The 23,357-nt window shown below is 44.4% G+C and overlaps 2 protein-coding genes across 2 annotated transcripts; both read left to right on the top strand.

The window, feature by feature from the left end:
• Positions 1–914: 914 nt before the first annotated feature.
• cdc37 (cell division cycle 37 homolog (S. cerevisiae)) lies at positions 915–9,146 on the top strand. The gene is made up of 8 exons (XM_071544117.1): positions 915–1,031; positions 1,964–2,260; positions 2,375–2,480; positions 2,625–2,740; positions 2,837–2,959; positions 3,094–3,276; positions 7,989–8,060; positions 8,693–9,146. The coding sequence occupies exons 1-8, from the start codon at positions 915–917 to the stop codon at positions 8,786–8,788; spliced, it is 1,110 nt and encodes a 369-aa protein (XP_071400218.1). The 3' UTR covers positions 8,789–9,146.
• Positions 9,147–12,556: 3,410 nt separating this feature from the next.
• On the top strand, positions 12,557–22,752 carry LOC139665140 (3',5'-cyclic-AMP phosphodiesterase 4C-like; the record flags this gene model as incomplete). Its single annotated transcript, XM_071544110.1, has 16 exons — positions 12,557–12,598; positions 13,819–13,953; positions 14,043–14,170; positions 14,288–14,470; positions 14,671–14,710; positions 15,043–15,113; positions 15,629–15,791; positions 16,108–16,201; positions 16,362–16,519; positions 18,321–18,419; positions 18,618–18,782; positions 19,453–19,552; positions 19,754–19,908; positions 20,607–20,729; positions 21,085–21,267; positions 21,763–22,752. Coding segments are annotated over exons 1-16 (2,829 nt in total), but the record flags the coding sequence as incomplete, so codon positions are not given.
• Positions 22,753–23,357: the final 605 nt, after the last annotated feature.

Genomic DNA, 23,357 nt, shown 5'->3' with positions numbered 1-23,357 from the left:
AGATATTCAGTTCTGCTCTTGAATACATTCATCACAGCCTGTCTAGTTTCATTTCAATTCCCATAGTCAGATAGCGACCCCTGCTGCCTGAGTGGTGCCATGAGCACAATTATCCCACTGCTTCCAAATTGATTTCAGATTACTGGAATGAGTTTCTGGAAGATATATGATAGATGAAGAAGCTCAATTAAATATTTCCTCTCCTTTCCATTTTTAGAGTGTTTGCATTTAGAGTTAAACAAGAAAACTTCCTAAGAACAAACTTGAAACAGCACATCTCGTGTTGTTCATCACCCATATATTTCCTCTAATGTTATATTTTGGATGAATTTTCAATTTTACCTAAAATTCATAGAGAGTGATATTTTACATATTTGAATAGTCCCAAATCTTCCGACAGCAAAAGATATATTGACCTGGTTAATATTTTAGCAAAATATTACATTCGAGACGCGTCCTTCTTATTCTACAATTAACGTCACATATTTAAGAACTGACTTAGAAACAAAGTTAAATCTTAAAATGAAAACAAAAACCTCAAACCTACTTTATTAGCCTATTTAGCCGAATATCATGTAATAGTTGACCACTTGAGTGTTTCTTTTTTTTTTTTTTACATTTGTAGAAGAAAACAATGTTTGAAAAAAACCCAAAACAAAAAACAAACAAACCCGCGATGCTTAATGACGTACATCCTTTTTCTGCCGGTGCAACCCGACGCATTATTAGTGCGTTGGAAAGCTGGGGTGGGGTTTGTGGCTGTCAGTCTTGCTAAGAGGATTGGAAACTATCATTTTCTGTTCTTAACGCTTCTGTCCTTCAAGCGACGTTGTAGCCTTTTTCCCCCAAACAAACATTTATCTGTTGCTGTAGCGCTAACGGTCTGCGAGGAAATCCAGGCAGAGAGCGAGAAGATGACGAACACGGCGGGCATCGACTACAGCGTGTGGGATCACATCTATGTGTCAGACGATGAAGATGTGACCCATCCACACGTCGACACGCCGAGTTTATACAGAATGAGACATCGGGTTGGCCCTGAAACTTGTAGCCGTGAAACTTGGTGTCTTAGAAGTAGATAATGTAAGCAGTAGAGCTGACTGTTAGACCTACTAGTCAGAAGAGTCAATACAGAAGGAGTATGAACTGTGGGTTAGGCTTGCTTTTGCCGCTTTTCCAGGGCAGTGAGGCGCTAACTGCAAATTTCACAAAGACATCCTCGACATCGCTGTGGTTAGATGGCCAAATCACCAGGCATAAAACCACAAGTTACTGTAAAGTGCATTACTAATTTGTGGAACTACTGTGGTAACTGCATTGGCCAAGCTCTGACTATGTATGGCTCTGGGACTAGGGGTAATTAGCTTAGTTGACGGTTGGTGTCTAGCTGTTTGTCACGTGACTTACTATGTGAAAGGTCCTGGAGTGATTTGCAATCTTCCTTGCACCCTCTCATTGCGTATCTATTCCCCAAATCTCATATCTGTAGAATATGAAGAATCAAGGCTTGCCAAGATGGGGAAAGCCCCAAATAAAACCAGTGGGTGGCACTGTCTTTATGTTGCTGTTAAGGCTAGGCACACAGGAGCATAGTGTTTAAAATCCCTTCTGTGTCATCTCCCCTTTCAGTTTCTTTGTGCATATATTTGGTCATCTACTAATTCTTTTGAGAAGATGATCAAATGAGGCTGAACAGGTAATTTTGAACCATCTAATCATGACCCAGTGTCAGACGTGACAAGAATAAATGTCATCCACAGGATATTTGGCATCCCTCTCCATTAGTGCCCACTTTCATGTAACATCAAAACAAACCATCTTCTACTCTCCTCCCCATTCCGCTTGTTCTGGTCATCCCTCATTTTCAAAACCCTGCCATCTCTGTCTTATTTTGACAAGCCACTCATTCTTTTCATCTTTCCTTTATCTCTCCGCTGCCCCCACTCTGGCCTTGCCGCAACAGGCCCGTTTGGAGCGAATGGCCGAGTTTCAGCAGAGGGGGGAAGATTTGGAAAATAACCTATCAGAGTGCAAGAAGCGGATAGAGGAGGCCCAGGGACGACTTAGAGAGCTGGAGGGAGGAAGGAAGGAGGGAAAGGAGGAGGATGAGAGAAAGGCCGAGCTGAGTAAAGCCCGGGCAGAGGTGAAAAAACTGACGAGGGATGAACAGCAGTTTGAGAAAATGATGGAGGAATACCGGCGAGAAGAAAAGAAACTGCCCTGGAATGTAGACACACTCAGCAAAGATGGCTTCAGTAAGGTGAGGCAAAGACGAAGGCTACATACTTTGTAAAGTTCAGAGGTACAAGGGCATGTGTGACTTCTTAATATCCTTATTGCTCTATTTTATGTCTCCTCCTGTCTTGTTTTCTAGAGTGTGCTCAACATCAAGCCTGCAGCCGAGGAGGAGACAGAGGAGGAAAAGGAGGAGAAACACCAGACATTTGTGGAGAAGTATGAGAAGGAAATCAAACACTTTGGTAGGTTTTTTTTAGGATTGATATGGCTTTGATAGTATGTTTGTTGTCTTTCCCACTCCCTCTGTTCCATATCCTTAAACCTGTCGGTTTTGTCTTTATGCCAAAATGTATTTATTTTGCTACCTGTGTTTGTGTGTGTGCCAGGCATGATGCGGCGCTGGGACGACAGTCAGAAGTACCTGTCGGACAACCCACATCTGGTGTGTGAAGAGACGGCTAATTGCCTTGTTGTCATGTGTATTGACTTGGAGGTGGAAGAGGTGAGTGCACTGTGCGTGTGTGTAATGTGTGTATACACTGTTTGGAGTATATCTGCTTCAGAAATTCCTTGAAAACTCTGTGTGTATCTACTTTAGAAACATGCATTGATGGAGCAGGTGGCCCACCAGACCATAGTGATGCAGTTCATCCTGGAGTTGGCTCGGACGCTGCAGGTCGACCCTCGAGGCTGCTTCAGACAGTTCTTCTCCCAGATCAAGGTTTGTAGGAGAACGTTAGTTCACTTTGTATGCCTGTATCTTTGTCTGTGTGGTAGCTTTCCTTGACAAAATTATCTGTATTTGTATGTGTGTGGGATTACAGTAATTTCAGTGTGTTTGTGTGACTGTTTCAGACTGCGGACAAGCCGTACCAAGATGTGTTCAACCACGAGCTTGAGTCTCTGAAGGAGCGTGTCCGCGACCGTGCCCAGGCCCGCATAGAGGACGCTCTGAAGGAGCTGGAGGAGGAGGAGAGGCAGAAGAGACTGGGCCCGGGTGGTTTAGACCCTGTAGAGGTCTACCAATCACTGCCTAAGGTAATCCATACACACATACATGGATTTAATCATACACACGCTTTAAATTAACTTTTTGTTTGTATTTTTTTTATCAGACGTTTCATTATTTCTGCCATAGAATCAAACTAAAGATGCAGCTTCATGTGCCGCATTACATTCACATTCATATGTTCCTTGTGTGTGCATCTCCAACTATATGTTCAAATTTATATGGAGAAACACATAGGTGACACACCACAGCACCTGACATTCCACAGAATCCCACCATTCACATGGCAAAGACTTCAGAATGACTTTCTGACACAAGCTACTGCATGAAAGACAAACCACAGCATAATTTAACACCATGTAGTGGTAGTGCAGTTTGCTCTCACACCATATGTGGGTAATAATTGGGGCAGCCTTGCATCTTGGCACTCATTTTAAAGTGTTTGTCCAAACACATTAAGACTCCAAACTTCCTAATTTATTGTTGAAGGTCTCAAGTTTTATCTTCAACAATGATTTACATGTAGGACTGCTATTTCCCTGATGGCTCAGGCCAAACTCTCTATGCAGGAGAAGTCGGGGCCAAGTGGACAAACCATTCCAAATTACCATCTGGAATGAAGTGAACTTTTTGAATTCAGAAACTTATTTATGATTACAGCCCTATGTGTATTAAGTGAGTGTAGCATTGTTGCATCAACATTGTGTGAAAACTGTACTGACAGAATTAGTAAGCTGAACGCACCAGCATGTACTGTGTGTTCACCATGCTACAATGCATACAGTTAGTGTAATAATAACAATTTCCCATTTGGCAGATGCTTTTATCCAAAGGGATGTACATATGAGATAATACAACACAAGCAAGGATCTAGTCGAGAGAGAACAATGAGAGTAAGTGCCATAAAGATAAGTTCTGGTCCAACAGGACATAGGTGCTACGAGATAACGCATAGAGTGTATAGAGGCAGATAAAGATTTTTTTTGGTTTTGTTTGGATTACACAGTCCATCAGGTGAGAAGGTGTTCACTAAAGAGCTGGGTCTTTAGCCTTTTCTTAAAGATTGAGAGGGACTCTGCAGATCGAATGAAGTTTGGTAACTCGTTCCACCACTGAAGAACCACAGAAGAGAAGAGTCTGGCTAGTGACTTAGGGCCTTGTTGTGGTGGCAGCACCAGGCGCCGTTCTGTGGCAGAGCGTAGTGAGCGGGAGGGAGCATAGACCTGAATGAGGGAGTTCAGGTAGGTCGGAGCTGTTTTGATTGCTGCTTTGTAGGCGAGCATCAAGGACTTAAACTTGATGCGGGCAGCAACTGGGAGCCAGTGGAGGGATATGAACAGCGGAGTGACATGTGCTCTTTTGGGCTGGTTGAAGACCAGACGCGCCGCCACGTTCTGGATCATCTGCAGAGGTTTGAGCGTACATGCCGGGAGCCCTGCCAGTAAGGAGTTGCAGTAGTCAAGGCGTGATAATACAAGCCCCTGTACTAGGAGTTGTGCTGCATGTTCAGACAGGTAGGGTCTGATCTTCCTGATGTTGTACAGGGCAAATTGACATGACCGAGCAACAGAAGCCACATGCTCCTTAAAGGTTAGTTGGTCATCAATCATGACACCCAAGTGTCTGGCAGACTTTGCGGGAATGAGTTGAGCTGCTTCGAGCTGGATACTGATCTGTTGTTGTACAGAGGGACTGGCTGGAATGACAAGTAGCTCAGTCTTTGACAGGTTAAGCTGAAGGTGGCGTCTCTTCATCCATGCCGAGATATCGGCGAGGCATGCCGATATCCGTGCCGAGACTGTGGGGTCGTCTGGCGGGAACAATAGGAGGAGCTGGGTATCGTCAGCATATGAATGGTATGAGGAGCCATGTGAGTGGATGACTGCACCAAGTTAGGTGGTGTGTGTTGAAAAGAGAAGGGGTCCAAGCACTGACCCTTGAGGTACCCCTGTGGACAAGCAGTGGGATTTAGACACTTCCCCTCGCCAAGACACTCTAAAGGATCTCCCTGAGAGGTCGGACTCAAACCAGCAGAGAGCAGATCCTGAGAAGCCAAGCTCAGCGAGTGTGGAGACTGAGGAGGATTTGGTGGTTAACCGTGTCAAAGGCAACTGATAGGTCAAGCAATATTAGAACAGAGGACTGACCGGCAGCTCTAGCTGATCGCAGTGTTTCCACTACAGACAAGAGCACAGTCTCGGTAGAGCGTCCGCGTTTGAAGCCAGACTGGTTAGGATCATACAGGTTGTTCTCAGAAAGGAATTCAGAGACTTGATTAAAGACTGTGCGCTCAAGTGTCTTGGAAAGGAAGGTGAGGAGTGAAACCGGCCTGTAATTTTCAACCTGAGATGGGTTGAGTGTAGGTTTCTTTAGCAGCGGGGTAACCCGGGCTTGCTTATAAGCAGTGGGGAACACAACCGTTGTAAGTGAGGAGTTGATGATGTGCGTGACTGCAGGGATAAGAGTGGGCGAGATGGCCTGCAGGAGGTTGGAGGGTATGGGGTCCAACGGACAGGTAGTGGGACGAGAGTCAAGCAGAAGTTTGGAGACTTGCTCCTCGGTGAGATGGGAAAATGAGAGGAGTGAGGCCCTGTTAGCTGGCGGCAGCATACTGAGTTGGTCAGGCTCAGAGAATTGATTACTGATGGTAGAAACTTTATCAGTAAAGAAGGATGCGAAGAGGTCAGCAGTGAGCAAAGTTGAGGGTGGAGGTGGTGGAGGGTTGAGGAGTGAATTAAAAGCTGAAAATAATTTCCGAGTGTCTTTGGCGCTGCTGATTTTCTCCTGATAATAATTGGTCTTGGCACTTTTTAGATGGGAGAAGAATGCAGATAGGAGAGTCTGATAGTCACTGAGGTCAGTGGGATCTCTGGATTTGTGCCATTTTCCCTTGGCTGCTCTGAGCCCCGCCCGTTGCTCTCTGATGACACCGGTGAGCCATGGACTAGGGGGGGTGTTACGAGCAGGTTTGAATGAGAGAGGGCAGAGATTGTTCAGAGAGGCAGCTAGCAAGGAGCAGAGTGTGTCTGTAGCCTCATTGACATGGAGTGAGGAGAATTCATTATGAGGAGGCATGGTAGCCGAGACCTCATTGGAGAGCTGAGCCGGTGTGAGGCACCGGAGGTTTCGTCTGAAGGAGACCATTTGTGGCAGAACGTGAGGATGTTCCGGTAAGGAAACCGTGAATTGAATAAAGAAGTGGTCTGACAGATGTAAGGGGGTGACAGTCAGATTTGCCGTGGAGCAGTTTCGAGCCACAATCAGATCGAGTGTATTGCCCGCTTTGTGTGTGGAAGCGGTGGAGACCTGTTTGAGGTCAAATGAGGACAGAAGTGAAAGTCAGCCGCTTGGGGTTTGTCAAGATGGATATTCTTGTCCCCCCATCAGTGGGGTGCCATCTTCAGGAATGGCTGAGAGTAGCATGCCCAGTTCAACTACAAAGTTCCCCAGTAGCCCTGGTGGGCGATATACCGGTAATAGTCACATGTATGTATATACTGTATGTAGAATGGGGCTATGTCCAACTAATTCTGTAACTTAATGCAGCAAATACTAACCAGAAGACTTATACTGTATAATATACAGAATTTATAACAATTTAGTAGGCAAACATTTCTCCGGCATCATCTCACTTAAAATGACCAGCAGAGTACTATCCAGGAAATGCTATCCAGGATAAAGGTTCCACATAATGCTGTCCAGTAATGATTGTGGGAGATATTATACGATATATGTATTTTACTACATGTTTCTCTCCCTCAAAAGAAAAATTTAAAAGATTGTTTATTTGTTTATTTTTTTTTAAATTTTTGAAGTCTCCAATTTTTAGTTAATTGCTAAAAGAATTGCTAAAATTGTCTAATTTTGTCAGCAGTCAGGCAAAATCATTAGTTCACTTTCATAGTTAAGTCCTGATGTTGCCAAGCAATATTTTCTCCTTTGTTGATCAGTGAGACTTTTTCTTTGTCTAAACTGGCTCTTAACCCTCACTCATGGGTATTAGAAACAGCACATTACATTGATATCAATGTTATTTATTCTTTTATACTACGCATGCTGTAAATGTATGTTGTATATACAGCATTTTAGTTGTCTTTATAGTCTATTTTGAAAAAAATGCCTCTGTTTTTAATATCCTAGGTATCAGACCCTCTTCATGGCTCTCAACCTGAATATTAATATGGCTGTTGTTGAACTGGAGGATTTAATTCATAGGTTGACAAGCCTTTAGTACTAGAGACCCATTAAAAATAACTTTTCAAAAATATCAATGCCATTATTAGATTTTGAAGTTCATTTTTTGCACAGTCCATTGATATGAACTTTATTGTCATTTGGACGATCAGAGCTCGCCAGAATGAAACTCCACCAGTCAGGCATGCACTCTCTGTATAATGTAAATGGTGTCATCTGCTTTCACAGCTTGCATAGAGTTAAGCGTCTCTTCAGTGATGTGGAACATTTCAGCATAATAAATTTTAGCCCAAACTCAATAGAATTGTGGAAAACTGAGTATTGAAGTATGAATTAGAACTGATGGACACTGGCGTCCACGGTGCATGTAAAAACAATGATATCATGACATTTTACATATACTGGCTATGAAAGCATTCTGGCCTACTAAACTCACTGCCGTTCAGTATGCTAAAAAAGTGCTGGCGCATCAGTAGGCAGCACACAATTTACACAAACATGGCCATTGTGCCATGTTTGCACTTTAATGACACTTCCTGTCTCATAGGAAATGCAGAGGGGTTTTGATGAGAAGAACATTCAGATGCTGCAGGACGCCATCAGCAAACTGGACCCCATGGTGAGTGTGGGGGTGTGCATGTGTGTATACATGTCTGTTATCATTACAGACCCAAAACAATGCTTTCCAGTCATTAAATGGAAGCAAATGAAGGATAGATATGAAGGACAGACAGTGTCTTTTGATGCACAAAATATGGACAGTTTTTATGAATGTATGTATGTTAGGGATTGGACGATATCGAAATCCAATATATCGCAATACACAAATGTGACAAGAAATATCGTGGGGTAGAAAAATGAATCATGATATTAGCTGCATTTTATTCTGCTGTAGTAAACACAGATGAGAGGGCTTTCCCATCACAATTTCATAAGCTCGCCATCCAAATTATATTATTAGCACTTTGTAATGACATTTTTAAATTGTTTACATTCTAGAAAGCCAAAGTCAATGCTAGAAAGAAGGCTAAGAAATAAACATAATTCTGCATAGTCATATTTTGTTGTCACTGAACTTCTATTCATTACATCGTATCGCGGTTGTATCGAATCGTGAACCCCATATCATGTATCGAATCATATCGTGAGATAAGCATATCGTCCCATCCCTAATATATGAACTTATTTGTATTAATTTGTTTATTTATTCTGTGCCTGGAACCTGTCTAATTATGTTTCTCTGCTGTAAAGGAAGGAAAATACCATATGATGAGGTGCATTGACTCTGGACTCTGGGTCCCTGGCTCAGGAGGGGATAATGATGAAGAAGATGAAGAGGAAGATTAAAAAAAAAAGAAAGAAGAACCTAATGAAGAGCTAGAGTGGGAAAATGTCTCTGGTGTCATCGATTGAACTCCTACCCCCCTTTCCTTCCTTCACCTTAGCTTTGACCTACATCACCTCTCCGATATCAAATTCCTTTGTCTATGCCCCTTCATCTTATATCTATTTTTTTTGTATGTAAATGCCTCCCTTTGACATCACTTCCTTGACTGTATCTGAAAGCTATATTGACAGAATTGACATGTCAAAATGTATCTACAGTGTGCTGGTAATGCTTCATACATTCAATACTCGCATACTGTATATGCGGGATAAGACCTGCATATACCAAAACTGCTGTTTTTATTTGTCTGTTTTTAATTTGTTGATTAGGTATGATGAGGAAAATAAGTTACAATATGGGTTATTGACTTGTGTCATAATGTGTTGTCTAATGAGTCCTGTCTGTGTCTTGACTAGGGTTTTTAAGACTTTTTTTAAGAACCACAATGGAAATAAGTGTTTTATTTTGTGTTATCCTTGAAAAGTTTATGAGATAATGTACATTTTTAGCCTGTACTGCAGATATTGTCTAATAAAGCAAGCCATATTTATTGTTGTTTAAGAGTTGTTTATATTTTCCTAGTTAAGCCTGACTTATTTTCTGTCATGTCTCTGTCTGTCTGCCCACCCCCACCCCTCTCTCTCCCTCTCTCTCTCTCTTTCTCTCTCTCCCTCCCTCCCTCTCTCCCTCTCTGTCTCTCTTTCATAATTAATTGGTGGGTTTGATTTAGTGGTCTGGCCAGGATTTTTGAGGCAAAGCTTCTTTGTGCAGTCACTTTTGTAAATAGAAAACAATCGGTGCAGGCATGGGTCATAAATCAAATCTACGTAATGCCTATAAAAGCCTAGGGGGGAGAAACCGAATGGCATCCCAACTTCATGCAATACTGCCGTGTGTGTGTGGGTGCTTTTGTTTGTTCTTGGCCAGTATATCACTAATAGCCAAGTAGTCCTCTCTTCTGAGACGTGTGAACTTGCTTTCCACTGATTTTGAAAGGCATTGAATAGATATTTCATAGTACAAAGCCCCCGAGGAAAAGTCATCACAGTTTCAGATTCCTGGTTATTATCCTGGGTACTAACACTGTCACAAATACAGTCAATCTCCCGTTTATTATCAATGGAGCAACTCCAGGAAGTGTTGCTTCAAAGCACAACCAACAAAGGTGGTTGGTCTGCTGTCTCCAGCTTTGGGAGAGATTTGTGCATAGACTTGGACTAAACTATCCAAGATAATAGGAGCAGCATGATTTTCCATTTTGGGTCTGCAGCAACACTCTGCTTCAATGAATTATACTCACAGCATGTTGCAGAGAGAAATGTATGTCCTTGAATGACTGTAGAAGGACATAGTCAATAGGAATGGAAAAAAGAGAAGGTGTGTGTGTCTGAGAGGGGGAGTGAGTAAGGAGGAGGGGGGGCAGACTTAATGTGACTCTTTAATATGATTGCTGCATTGAGATAAAAATCTGGTGTTTGTGTGAGAAATGATGCGTGACTGTCGAAGCGAAGCGCTGGTGTGTGGGTGCTAATAAGAAGTAAAAATAAAGCCAGGGGGACCGATGGAGAGGAGGAGGAGGAGGAGCGGTGGCTGTTGTATGGGATTAATGGACATACTGTGAGTGTGTGCTGGAGGAGGGAGGGGAGATGGGCTTCTCCATGGAGGCTGTGGGGGGTGGCTGGGGGAGACCACTGTGGCAGGGGAGAGGAGAGGAGAGGAGAGGAGGGAGGGAGGGAGGGAAGCTGGTGAAGCCACGGATATTCATGAAGACGCCAAGTGTTTTTTCTCTCTCTCCGCTGTGACACACTGCTCGTCTGCAGAGAGAGAGAGAGAGGGAGCGGGGAAGAGGAAAAGGAAAGAGACAGTGAAAGCAAGACAAGGCACAGCCCATCTTGCCATTGATCTTGAGGCAATCAAGGTGAGTGTGTTGTATTCTTACACGCTGCAGCCTTTCTCTCCCTCTGTGTGTGTGTGTGTGTGTGTGTGTGTGTGTGTGACTGACACATGTCTTTTGCAATGCATGTGCAGACAGGCGTGATGGTAGGGCAGCCCTCATGTATACCAGGTTTCAGCGTGTGTGTTCATGTGTTTTGTTATTTTGTAACAGCAGAGCGGGCTGCTAGTTGAGCTGCATATTGATGCATTGCTGCTTGGTTTTATAAGCTGCTGTATCTGTCTCTAGTGGTGGTGGTGTTGGTGGCAGCTATGGTGTGTGTGTATGTGCTCAAGATTCTCATTGTCTGTATCTATGTCACTGTGTCACTATGCATTTGTCATTTTCTCAACACAGCCCTTCTTTGCTCTGTTAATGTGTGCAGACTGTTGTGTGACAGAGTGTTCCTTTCATTCAGTGGGTGTGTTCTTGGTGACCCTGGGAAAAGTCGTCTCCACCACTATCTGTGCGCACCAGCTCAGTCAGAGACACTCTGATATACTGAATCTGTCCTATCCATTGGAATTAGGTCAGCTCTGACTGCTCAGTGTAATTACATAACATCTATGAGCTTTGGTGTTGCAGTATCTGCTCAGAATTAGCCACACTCTAGGTACAGCTCCTGCATCTATTCACAAGGCTGTGATTGTCAAAATATTTAGTTAGGGCTGCCCTCTCTCAGTTAATTAGACAGCTAATCACGTTTTAGGATTTTAGTCAGCCAAGTCTTTACTCATTTTGAATGTTTAAAGGTAAATTTCTGGTATGACAACAAATAGTAACAATTAACATTGTTTTTTTGTTTTTTTCTTGCAAACACTATATCTGCATGGTGATTTTGCATGATTTCAGGAGGGAAGAATGGGAAAACAATTTTGCATATTTGACAGTTACATCAGATTTACAGTCAGATTTCACATATTAGTGAGTTGTAAAAGGGGGAAGGAAAGATTACTTAAATTAATTGAAGAGTTCTGAATCCTTTGTCATACTAACTACAATTTCTCTTTTTTTTTACAAGGAATGTAACCTGAGGTGGAGACAATCTAGCCGATTCAAACATGGACTCCTGGAGTTTTGACATCCTGACTTTAGTTTCTCAGATGAACCAACCATACTGAAGCATAACACCTCTCCCTATGCAGCATCTGGATCCAGCCGACCAATCAGACCGTGGAAAACTTACCTGAGACAAGATGGGACTGGTGCAGATTTTCCCACAATCCTTCTGGATCTGGGATTTCTAATTTACCATTATTGGGAAATCGTGCGTTCATGTGGTGTCAGGTTTACAACTGGGTAACTTCATGTGAACGTTCCTCCAAGCGTGTATCTGAACAGTGACATCATGACATTTGACTGGTACATGCCATTGGCTCGTCTAGCCAAAGCAAGGCGAAAAGCGGGCAGGCATCATCATTTCCATAAAGTGATGGAAAACACTAACATGAAGTGAGATTTTTCTCTTGGTTTCAGTTTTGTTCCAACATTGGCTCGTGAAAAACAACAGGTCAAAACAAAAGGTCAATAACTGTCGACTGAACTGGGAGATTCCGAGCCGCACCTGAATGCAGCGTTTTTGGCAGGAAAAAGCACCGTTCCAGCCATCTGAAGTCTGAGGTGGACGGAGTGTGAGGCAATTGGCTGAGTCAGCTCCGATGGGGGCCGGTTGTGACCCGGTCTGACCCCGGTTTGACCTTGCAGTGACCTTTGACCTCCGGTCCTGGCTCTCCACCTGCTCTGCTGCCTGGGTTCCGGAACGCTCCGCCCTGGGGCCCAGAACGAGCCAATCAGGATGAAGAAGAGCCGCAGCGTGCTGTCGGTGACTGGAGAAGAGGTGAGAGGGAGAATGGCAACAATGACACACGCACATCCACACGCACACACACACACACACACACACACACACACACACAGTGGGGGAGCTTTGTGCTTTCTGAAATCAATTTGGGGAAATCAGCCAACATTTTTTCAGCCGTCATTTGTTTTCTCATTAGTACATGTTTGGAAGAGGAGACTGTCAGACTGGACTGTTGGGAGACTGAAGGGAAAGACTGTGTGTGTGTGTGTGTGTGTGTGTGTGTGTGCATTCTGATATGCACATACACGAGTGAGTGCATGCTTGGTGTGTGACTAGCCTTCGATGAAAGCCTACCATGACATACAAACCCTGTGACTGTCACACATCCCAGACTCCCTTTGTTCTAGTCGTCAAGCTCTGTAGACACCAGTCAGTATAGTCACTAGAAAATCTGTATCCTCCAGCTTCCTCTCACACAGTGTGAACCACTCAGTCGGTCGTAGTGCTCTATGTAAATGAGCTTCAGTGAAAGGTTGATTTGTTCTAAGGAGTCATGGATCCACATCTAGGTTTGTATCTCTTTTAAAGGTAAAGTCTTGGCTGAAGGACATAATGAGAGACATTATTCAAGCGCTCTATTATTGATTATGCTGAGTGGGTGCCCTGGGTGCGTTTGTGTGTGTGTACTGTATATGCGCGTGTGGATGTGAGCATCTTTCCACATCTGGGTCTGGACGACATCAAACGCAGCATGGAAGCAACACGGCACTGTTGCCTAGCAACTGCTACCATTCCCCCAGTGTTTTGTTGCTACGGTACTGCAGTGCAGATCAGCCTCTAAGAGCTCAGTCTGTAGAGGCCGTATCCCAGACATGCACACGCATGCATCTGTACACACGGACAGTCACGCACGCACACGTGCACACAACACACACACACACACACACACATTGATCATTTTTAGTCTTTCTGTGTTGCTGTAAAATTATCCTAACTCACCAGAATTTCAATGGGGCAAATGGACGTGGTTTAGTAAGGTCAGGCAAAATGACAACTACATGTCCCAAGTCCTTTAATTTCCATTCCTGAGCTGTATCGTTATTATTAGATACATAATACCTCTCATTGTTTTTTATTTACAAAGAACAAAAAATAAATCTAGTGTTTTTTTCTTTGGAAATGTAACTCACTCCATCTGTCTATCTCTTTCCCTCACCCGCTCTCCTCTCCTCTTTCTGTTCCTCCCTGTCTTACAGGGCCATGAAACAGATATAATAGGTGCTGGGGAGAAGGCGGAGTCATCTCGCTACAGCCGATCCTATACGTCTGGGGCCACACTGGGGGCTGAGCTACGCAGAGGGAGGAGCAGAAGACTGTCGTCGAGTCTCCAGGTAGTGAGAGGAGGGGAGGCGGAATACACAAACTGCACCTTGCACCTGCACTTCTCCTCTCTGAGCTCAGCTGTGCCCTCACTCTACAGGTACCCTGCTGGCTCCGCCCTCGAGACCGCACTCGTTCACCAGAGGTCCTGAGCAATGTGCCGCGTCCCACGACTCTTCCCCTCCGCATCCCACCTCGCATCTCCATCACACACGCAGACGCTGACAGGTCACACACACATATACTTGCTTTCTAGCCACCTATTTCACCTTGCAGAGAGGATATTTCACTGATGCTCCTGTCCTTCTCTAATCCTCACCCTTTTCCCCTCCCCTGTTTTTCCAGTTATGAGGCAGAAAATGGCGTGTCCCCCGGTCACACCCCTCTGGGCTTGCAGAGCCCGGGCCTCACCCTGAACACCTCTTTCCCCCAGAGCCAGAGACGGGAGTCCTTCCTCTACCGCTCCGACTCTGACTATGACATGTCGCCCAAGACCGTCTCGCGGAACTCCTCCTTGGCCAGCGAGGGGTGAGACACATACAGAGAGAGAAAGAGACAGAGGGAATGAGTGAGAGGCAGAGAGCTTGCATTCATATATATGTGTGTACCTGTATGTAGACCTTTCCAGAAGAAATATCATTTTGTACTTCCTCTCTCTCTCTCTCTCTCTCTCTCTCTCTCTCTCTCTCTCTCTCTCTCTCGACTCTCTCTGTCTCTCTCTCTCTCAGACACACAGCAGAGGACTTCATCGTCACACCTTTTGCTCAAGTGAGTCTTATATTAAAGATATATATTAATTTGTCTCGATGAATGTATGATGAAAAGGGCCAACGGCGCACACTGCTGTCAGTGCTCCCACATAGTTGTTCAACTATCTTCCAACGTTTTGACCCTATATGTTCTGGTGAAGGCCAAGAGTCAAAATGTGAAATAGTTGAATAAATACAGTATGTTGGAGCATTGGAAGCAGTGTGCATTGTTCTCCTTTTTCGTGATTCCTTGAAAGCTACTGCGCTTCAGCACCTGCTAAGATATTTTAATTCTCTCCTCGTCTTCATATGAACTGCATGGTCATTGTGTGATACTGTATAATGACCTAGGTACTGGCCAGTCTGCGATCAGTGCGGAGCAACTTCACCCTTCTTGCCAACGTTTCCACGCCAACAGTCAAGTCAGTACCAACTTACTGCTCCCAAATGTCCCTCAAAGTCTTCTGTATCTTAGTATGTCTTAGTCATTTAATTAGGCAAACAAGAGGTAGTTCCTGCTGTTAAGGCCATGGGCAATCAGCTTTACTACAGTAAATGACACCTAGAGATACCACTACCTATCATTATAAGCTTACATGGCACATTGTCTGCATGCACACAGTGTGGCTGTATTAATGCTGTGTAGTTGTAACTCAGTGTTGTATAGTCTTACTACTGCAGTTGTTCAGTCATGCACAATAGTGGACTTTGACATGAAATGTGAATTTTTATTTTCCCATTTCAGACGATTTCACTCTTTTCACACTGAATTATTGGATGAAGCAAAGACAATGCAAATGTTCATTATTTCACAAGAAACAGAGAGAGAACCACTGTGCTGTTGTGTACCAGTTATGTATCTAACTGTTGCTTGTCTGTCCTATTGTTGCTAGTTAGTTCAACCTACAGCAACTCTAACTAACTGCTGTGCCCTTAGGAGGTCTCCCTTGGGTGGAGTGTGTGCCAGTCCCAGGGCCACCCTATCAGAGCAGCAGTACCAGCAGCTCGCCCTGGACACACTGGAGGAGCTGGACTGGTGCCTGGACCAGCTGGAGACCATCCAGACACACCGGTCTGTCAGCGACATGGCCTCCAACAAGGTACGCAAACATCACTTAACCATAACTAGAACAAAATGCATGTTAAACAGAGAAACACCAGTATGAAGCATTTCACCACAAGCGAGGTGACCGGTGTTATTGTCATAATAACAACAAAGAAACAATTTTACTGCAACCTTGAAAAATATGGCTTACTAATCCAAAAAAAATCCAAAAGAAACTACTGTATAACATTACCCCTCAATGTCCCCTGGAGAGGAACAGTCTTTGCCCAAATCTGAGACAAACAACAAATGAGCACAGAAATATCAGCTTGCCCCATATCTATTTTTTGCTCTCTCTCTCTCTGCCAAAGTTCAAGAGGATGCTGAACAGAGAGCTGTCCCACCTGTCAGAGATGAGTCGCTCTGGCAACCAGGTTTCCGAGTACATCTCCAGTACCTTCCTGGGTGAGTCCAGCAGGAATCTGACTCCTGTCCCTGCCACATCTACATGACCTTCTCCAACCATCTACAATAAATCATTGTGAGTGTATGTGTGTGTGTGCGTATGTGTGTGTGTGTGTGTGTGTGTGCGTATGTGTGTGTGTGTTTGTCCGTCAATCTATAGACAAGCAGAACGAGGTGGAGATCCCGTCTCCTACTCTGAAGGACAAGCCTATGAGTCACATCAGTGGAGTGAGGAAACTGTCTCACAGCTCCAGCCTCTCCAGCACCTCAATGCCTCGCTTCGGTGTCAACACAGACCAGGAGGACGAGCTCGCCAAGGTCTGTCTGCCCGTCCATCCATCTTTCTGTCTGTCTGTCTGTCTGTCTGTCTGTCTATCTGTCCGTCCATCTGTCTGTCCGTCCATCTGTCTGTCTGTCTGTCTATCCATCTGTCTATCCGTCTGTCTGTGTCTGTCAATCTGTCTATCCGTCTCTCTATCCGTCTGTCTGTCTATCCGTCTGTCTGTGTCTATCCATCTGTCTATCTGTCTGTCTGTGTCTGTCAATCTGTCTATCCGTCTCTCTATCCATCTGTCTGTCTATCCGTCTGTCTGTCTATCTGTCTGTCTGTGTCTATCCGTCTCTCTTTCCATCTGTCTGTCTATCCGTCTGTCTGTCTATCTGTCTGTCTGTGTCTGTCAATCTGTCTATCCGTCTCTCTATCCATCTGTCTGTCTATCCGTCTGTCTGTCTATCTGTCTGTCTGTGTCTATCCGTCTCTCTATCCATCTGTCTGTCTATCCGTTTGTCTGTCTATCTGTCTGTCTGTGTCTATCCGTCTGTCTGTGTCTGTCAATCTGTCTATCCGTCTGTCTGTGTCTGTCAATCTGTCTATCCGTCTGTCTCTGTCAGTCCATCTGTCTATCCATCTGTCTATCCCTCTGCCTGTCTGTCTGTCTCAAAACCTTGGCTTCTATGTCCTTTCCATCTGTATGGTGGAAAAATCAGGCCCTTGACTTTTCTCTGTTTAATGTCTTACACCTATAATTCAGTTTTGTTTAGGACAATGTCACAAGAAGATTGAAATGGCAGTATGCCCTTGGGACAGTAATTGGATAAAAACAAAAAATATACTACACAAAATCTGAAATGAATGCGCTATTCTGCATTCTTGCTGATAAGAAATCACAGAAATAATTTTTTCCATATCAAAAATAACTTTTATAAGTTGACAAGATGAATGACAGCTGATTTCTATTCAACTCATAACTCACTTGTGTCAATTTCTGCTTCACATACCAATTGAATGCTGATGGAATGTTGTCTTTCCCTATTACTATGTTTATTATTATTATGCCCTTATGCCCTGATGGTCAACTGCATATAGTCGATGGCACCAGTGATGTTTAGAAAAGCCCAGAATATGATGGAAATGGTCCCATGTCATGCATTTTTGCACATCAGTACATAAATGTAGAAATAAATATTCTAGATATAGATATAAATGTTATTTGGTGCGGCATTTCCACTAAGACCTGCACCAGGCAGCTGGACAAAGAGGCCTGAAATATTCTCAATATCTCTAGACACCCTGTATGACGCAGCACCTGTCCCCTGGATGGACAGGACGCAGGTTATCTTGAGTGACATGAGAGGGATGTCTGCTGTGAATCTGGCTCTGAAAATCATTGTTCCAAAGGCAGCAGACCTCAGTGATCGACGCCCTAACCATGTGCAAACGCTGAATAGAGAGAGTGTCTGTTAAACCCAGCACATTTAAATTATTTCTTGACACCCTTCATGCACCCCGGTGGTGCCGTCTCTGTTCATGATTCCTTAAGAATTCTAATGTCCTGTGTGTGAGATGAAGCTGTGTATGAGTGTGTGTGAGTGTGGGAATAAGGTGAGACAGGAGACAGCCTGTGCATAAAAGCGTGTTCCAAGCATTCAATGAAGGATTTAGTGGAATGTGACCATTATGCTTTTTTTTTAATGTTACTGGTTATTGCTTCAAGGTTTGTGACTCAACAATTCATATTGTGTGTGTGTGTGTGTGTGTGTGTGTGTGTGTGTGTGTGTGTGTGTGTGTGTGTGTGTGTGTGTGTGTGTGTGTGTGTGTGTGTGTGTGTGGTGTGACCAGGAGTTGGAGGATCTGGATAAGTGGAGTTTTAACATCTTCAGAGTAGCAGAGTTCTCCAACAACAGGCCGCTCAGCTGCATCATGTATGCCATCTTCCAGGTAAACAATATGAGTGTGTGTGTGTGTGTGTGTGTGTGTGTGTGTGTGTGTGTGTGTGTGTGTGTGCACATGCTGGCATACCTGCACACTTATGTGTTCTGTAAGGTTGTTCCCACCTTAAGAACTTCTGGGTGTGCTGATGTACATGCTGGCTATATTAGTATATGTGAAGTTTTGTCTCACCCCCTCCCTCCTCAGGAGCGAGAGCTGTTGAAGACATTCCGTATCCCAGTTGACACCTTTGTGACCTATGTGATGACCCTGGAGGATCATTACCATGGAAACGTAGCGTACCACAACAGCCTACATGCTGCAGATGTCACCCAGTCCACACATGTCCTCCTCTCCACACCTGCCCTTGATGTATGTCACAGAATACGCGCGCACGCACACACACACGCACGCACACACACACACGCACACACACACACACACACACACACTCACTCCCTCTCCTGTCAAGCCTTATCTATAGCTCAGCAGTTTTAGGTTTACAATATAATTTATTAATCTATATTATATACTATACTATAAAAAATGACAAAAACATAAAATAGAATATAATGGAATATAATAGAATAGAACTTTATGAAACCTAGGCTGGAAAATCATATTTGGCCTCACCTTAGGCACAATGAAATACAACAACACAGTACAAGGCAAAACAGTAACATCACAGTTGATGGTCAGTGCAAAACAGTACAGCACATGATATTCACAGATGACCATTCATTCTTTCATTCATTCATTCATTCGTTCGTTCATTCATTCATTCATTCATTCATTCATTCATTCATTCATTCATTCATTCAAACATCGGGGAAGAGGATCTTTGGAACTGTAGATGTTTTGTTTTTTTAAACCTCATTTAACCAAGATCTTCATCTCCATCTTCCTGAGGGAGAGAGAAAATATGATGTGTTTGAAAGTCATTAAGTTGCTCTTTCTTTCTCTTCTCTTTCTTCTCCTCTTCCTGCTGCTCCCTCTGTACACCGTACCCACTCTATCCCTCTCCCATCCCCACCCCTCTCAGGCTGTGTTCACTGATCTGGAGATCCTCGCCGCTCTGTTTGCTGCAGCTATCCATGACGTAGACCATCCTGGGGTTTCCAATCAGTTCCTCATCAACACCAGTGAGTGCACACACACACACACACACACACACGCACACACACACACACACACACACACACACACACACACACACACACACACACACACACACACACACACACACACACACACACACAATGCACACAGTAAATATGCTTGGAGGTTTCCATATCTTCCTTTTCTCCTTCTTCACTGTCCATCATGACACCTCGCTCCCCCAGACTCAGAACTGGCCCTGATGTATAATGATGAGTCAGTCCTGGAGAACCACCACCTGGCTGTGGGCTTCAAGCTGCTGCATCAGGACAACTGTGACATTTTCCAGAACCTCACCAAGCGCCAGCGCCAGAGCCTTCGCAAGCTTGTCATCGATATGGTCAGGGAACTTCACTATCACAACTTGTACAATACCAGTCACACTACAAATGAATGCTCCAGATCTCATGTAACTGTCCCTTCTGCTGTTTTGGGTTAGCACCTTGGCAGGAACTTAGCTTGAATGTTAGAGGAAAGCGGGATGTGAGAGTGGGTATATCATTGAGGTTGTGAGTGAGCTCCTCCCATCTCAGATGTTTTGTTGAATTAGGGTTAGCTTAATCTTGGTCAGTTCATGCACTGGATTTTCTCCAAAACAGATATATGGAAAAACTTACCCAGCCAAATACCCAGCCTAATGCTCTATTAATTGCAGTTTCTACTTTCATTGTGATTTGATTGAATTGAAAGTGAATTGATCTCAGCCCTGATTCTCACCTCACTCACCTTTTTCCCCTTTTCCTTCCCTACTTTCAACTCTACCATCTTCTCTTTTTCAGAGTGACTTACAATGAGTGCAACAGTAGAATGAGTGTCAGTTCCTAAAAGACCATCATTACAGGCAACAAATAGTAGTAACTAGTAGTCAGGATAGTGAAATATTTTTGTGACCATAGAATGGTAATTTAAGAGAGAAGTTCTAGGAAAAAAAGGGCTAAGGAGAGAGGTAGTAGAGATTTTTTGTGCTTCCCCCTCACTCATTCTCTCTCTCCCTCTCTCTCTCTCTCTCTCCCCCCCTCCCTCCCTCCCGCCCTCTAGGTGTTGGCCACAGATATGTCTAAACACATGACCCTGATGGCTGATCTGAAGACCATGGTGGAGACCAAGAAGGTGACCAGCTCCGGCGTTCTGCTCCTGGACCACTACACAGAACGCATACAGGTAATGCATCACCCAGCATGCATTGGCTGTTTGACCATTACAGAGCACAGAGTCATCTATGGCTCTGACAGCGTGCATACAGGAAATACTGTATAGATTGTCACCATGTGTTATGTTTCATGTGTTTTAGATATGTGTATTGTAGTGGGTTCATTGTTGTTTTTACCTGACTGCACAACTTGAATGAAGTCCCGCACCCTGCAGAGAAATATTGACTGCACAATAAATCTCCTGACTGGGTTAATAAGATTGATTGATTCATTGAAGTTGGACATGTCCTGTGTGTATGCATTGTATATATGTGTGTGTGTGTGTGTGTGTGTGTGTGTGTGTGTGTGTGTGTGTGTGTGAGTAGGTACTGAGGAACATGGTGCACTGCGCAGACCTGAGCAACCCCACCAAGCCTTTGCCGGTGTACAGGCAGTGGACAGAGAGGATCATGGAGGAGTTCTTTCGACAGGGTGACAAGGAGAGGGAAAGAGGCATGGAGATCAGCGCTATGTGTGACAAACACACCGCCTCTGTGGAGAAGAGTCAGGTAGTGCTCTCTCTCTCTCTTTTTTCTCTCTTTCTCACTTACATCAACCACCATCACCCGTTAAAGAAGTTCTACCTGTTTAAAGTCACAGTGAAACGGCATTTTAAGAGCATCTTGCTTCCTTCATGTGATGTTGAAACAGGACAGTTCGAATCTGGGCTGGGACCTTATGATATCAGTTAGGGAGAAAAAGGTTTTTATTTGATTGGGGGTTGGGATTGTTCAAAAATTACATGATGGCTGATGGTTTTATAGGTATTTTGAGGTTTCTATGTACACCTCCTGCTACACAATGAAGTCACCACTAAAGATTTTCTGTTTTCCAGGAAGTAAAAATAATGAGATCTTTCTATAAAAATACAAGAAAATATTTTTGGGCATTTTTTTGGCATAATAAGTCAAATAAGTTAAAAAAGACGAAAAAGTAATTTTTCATTTTTTATCACTTCAGATATATCCAAGTGCTTTACTGGCTTGTCTCCTCTTATTTTCAAGGTGGGTTTCATCGACTACATCGTCCACCCGCTGTGGGAAACGTGGGCTGACCTGGTGCACCCGGACGCCCAGGAACTGCTGGACACTTTGGAGGAGAACAGGGAGTGGTATCAGAACACCATGCCCCAGTCGCCCTCGCCACCGCCAGACAGACACCTCCAGCATGACCGCTTCCAGTTCGAGCTCACGCTGGAAGACCTGGAGCACAATAACCACAATCACATACACCTGAGAAACAACGTGGACGGTGGGAGGAGCGCGCACGGCCACAACGCCAACTGCGACGACGGCGCCGGGGACAGAATACAGGACAACCGAGCGGAACCGAATGGCGAGGAGCAGAACCATGTAGAGGTTGAGAAAGAGGATGAGGAGAATCACAACAGTGAACAGAATGGTGTCCATGACGAGGAGGAGGAGGAGGACGAAGGGTGCGGCGAGAGGGGCGGAGATTTGGTGGGAGAAGAAGAGGCCGCTGAAAAGGAAGAAGAGAACGCAGAGGATGAAAAAGATGGAGAGAGCCAGATAGAGGAAGATGAGGATCTGGGAAAGAGGACAGACAAAGAGGAAGGAGGAGAAGAGCTGAATGATGCAGGGGAGGAAGAAAGGGAGGATGATGAGACGGAGCAAGGAGAGGAGATGACGGAGGAGACGCAGGGAGAGGAGGACGAGGATGGGGAAAATCAGAAAGGAGAAGGAGAAGAGGATGGAGAGCAGGAGCAGGGAGAGGGTGAGGAACATGGGGAAAAAGAAGAGGGCGAAAGCGAGGAGATTGGAGAAAGTGAGGAGGGAAAGGAGGAGGAGAACATGGAAAAGGAGGAAGGAGAGGGGGAGGAAGATGTGGAAATAGAGGAGAGAGAGGGGGAAAATAATGGAGAAATGGAGGAGGGCGAGGAGGCAGAGACGGAGGAAAATATGGAAAATGAAGAGGGAGAGATGGAGGAGAATATGGAAAAGGAGGAGGGAGAAGAAGAGGAGAAAGGAGAAATGGAGGAAGCAGAGGAGGATGGGGAAAAGGAGGAGGGAGAGGAAGAGGAGAAAGGAGAAATGGAGGAAGCAGAGGAGGATGGGGAAAAGGAGGAGGGAGAGGAAGAGGAGGAGGCGCTAGTTAAAGAGGGAGAGGAGCAGATAGATGAAGAGAATGAGGATCAAACAGAAGATGGAGAGGCAGAGGAGGAAGAAGTGGAAGAGGAAGAGGAAAGTTAGTTGGGTGTAAAAACACAGTTAATAAAATGACTAGAGAAAGACAGTTTAACCCAGGAAATGAGGGTATGGAAGCTTAAAGACAGGAGAAGTAAAGGAGGGAAGTGAATAAAGAGAGAGCCAGAGAGAGGCTATGACAGACACAGCAGACTATTGTGTAACCTGTAGGTAAAAGAGGATAAAGAGTCGAGGATAAAGACAATGAAGAAGCAAACAGCCTCCGCCTTCTACCAGATAACGTGTTCAGACCATGTTATCATAAGACCCTCTTGGTGGAAGGCCAATGTACGCTCAGCTATAGATGTCTTAAACAGCACCAACTTCACAGCTCACAGAGAAACATTTGAGGCAGAACAGTATTAAACACCAAAACAAAGTCTTACAGTATTTGG

The sequence above is a fragment of the Centroberyx affinis genome, unplaced genomic scaffold (genome assembly GCF_046629955.1).
Source record: "Centroberyx affinis isolate AG114_WGS23_722 - 3 ecotype Tasmania unplaced genomic scaffold, CSIRO-AGI_Caff_v1 ptg004464l_1, whole genome shotgun sequence".
NCBI classification, from domain to species: Eukaryota; Metazoa; Chordata; class Actinopteri; order Beryciformes; family Berycidae; genus Centroberyx; species Centroberyx affinis.
Note: the sequence above shows the minus strand (reverse complement) of the source record. Positions and strands in the feature narration are given on the sequence as shown.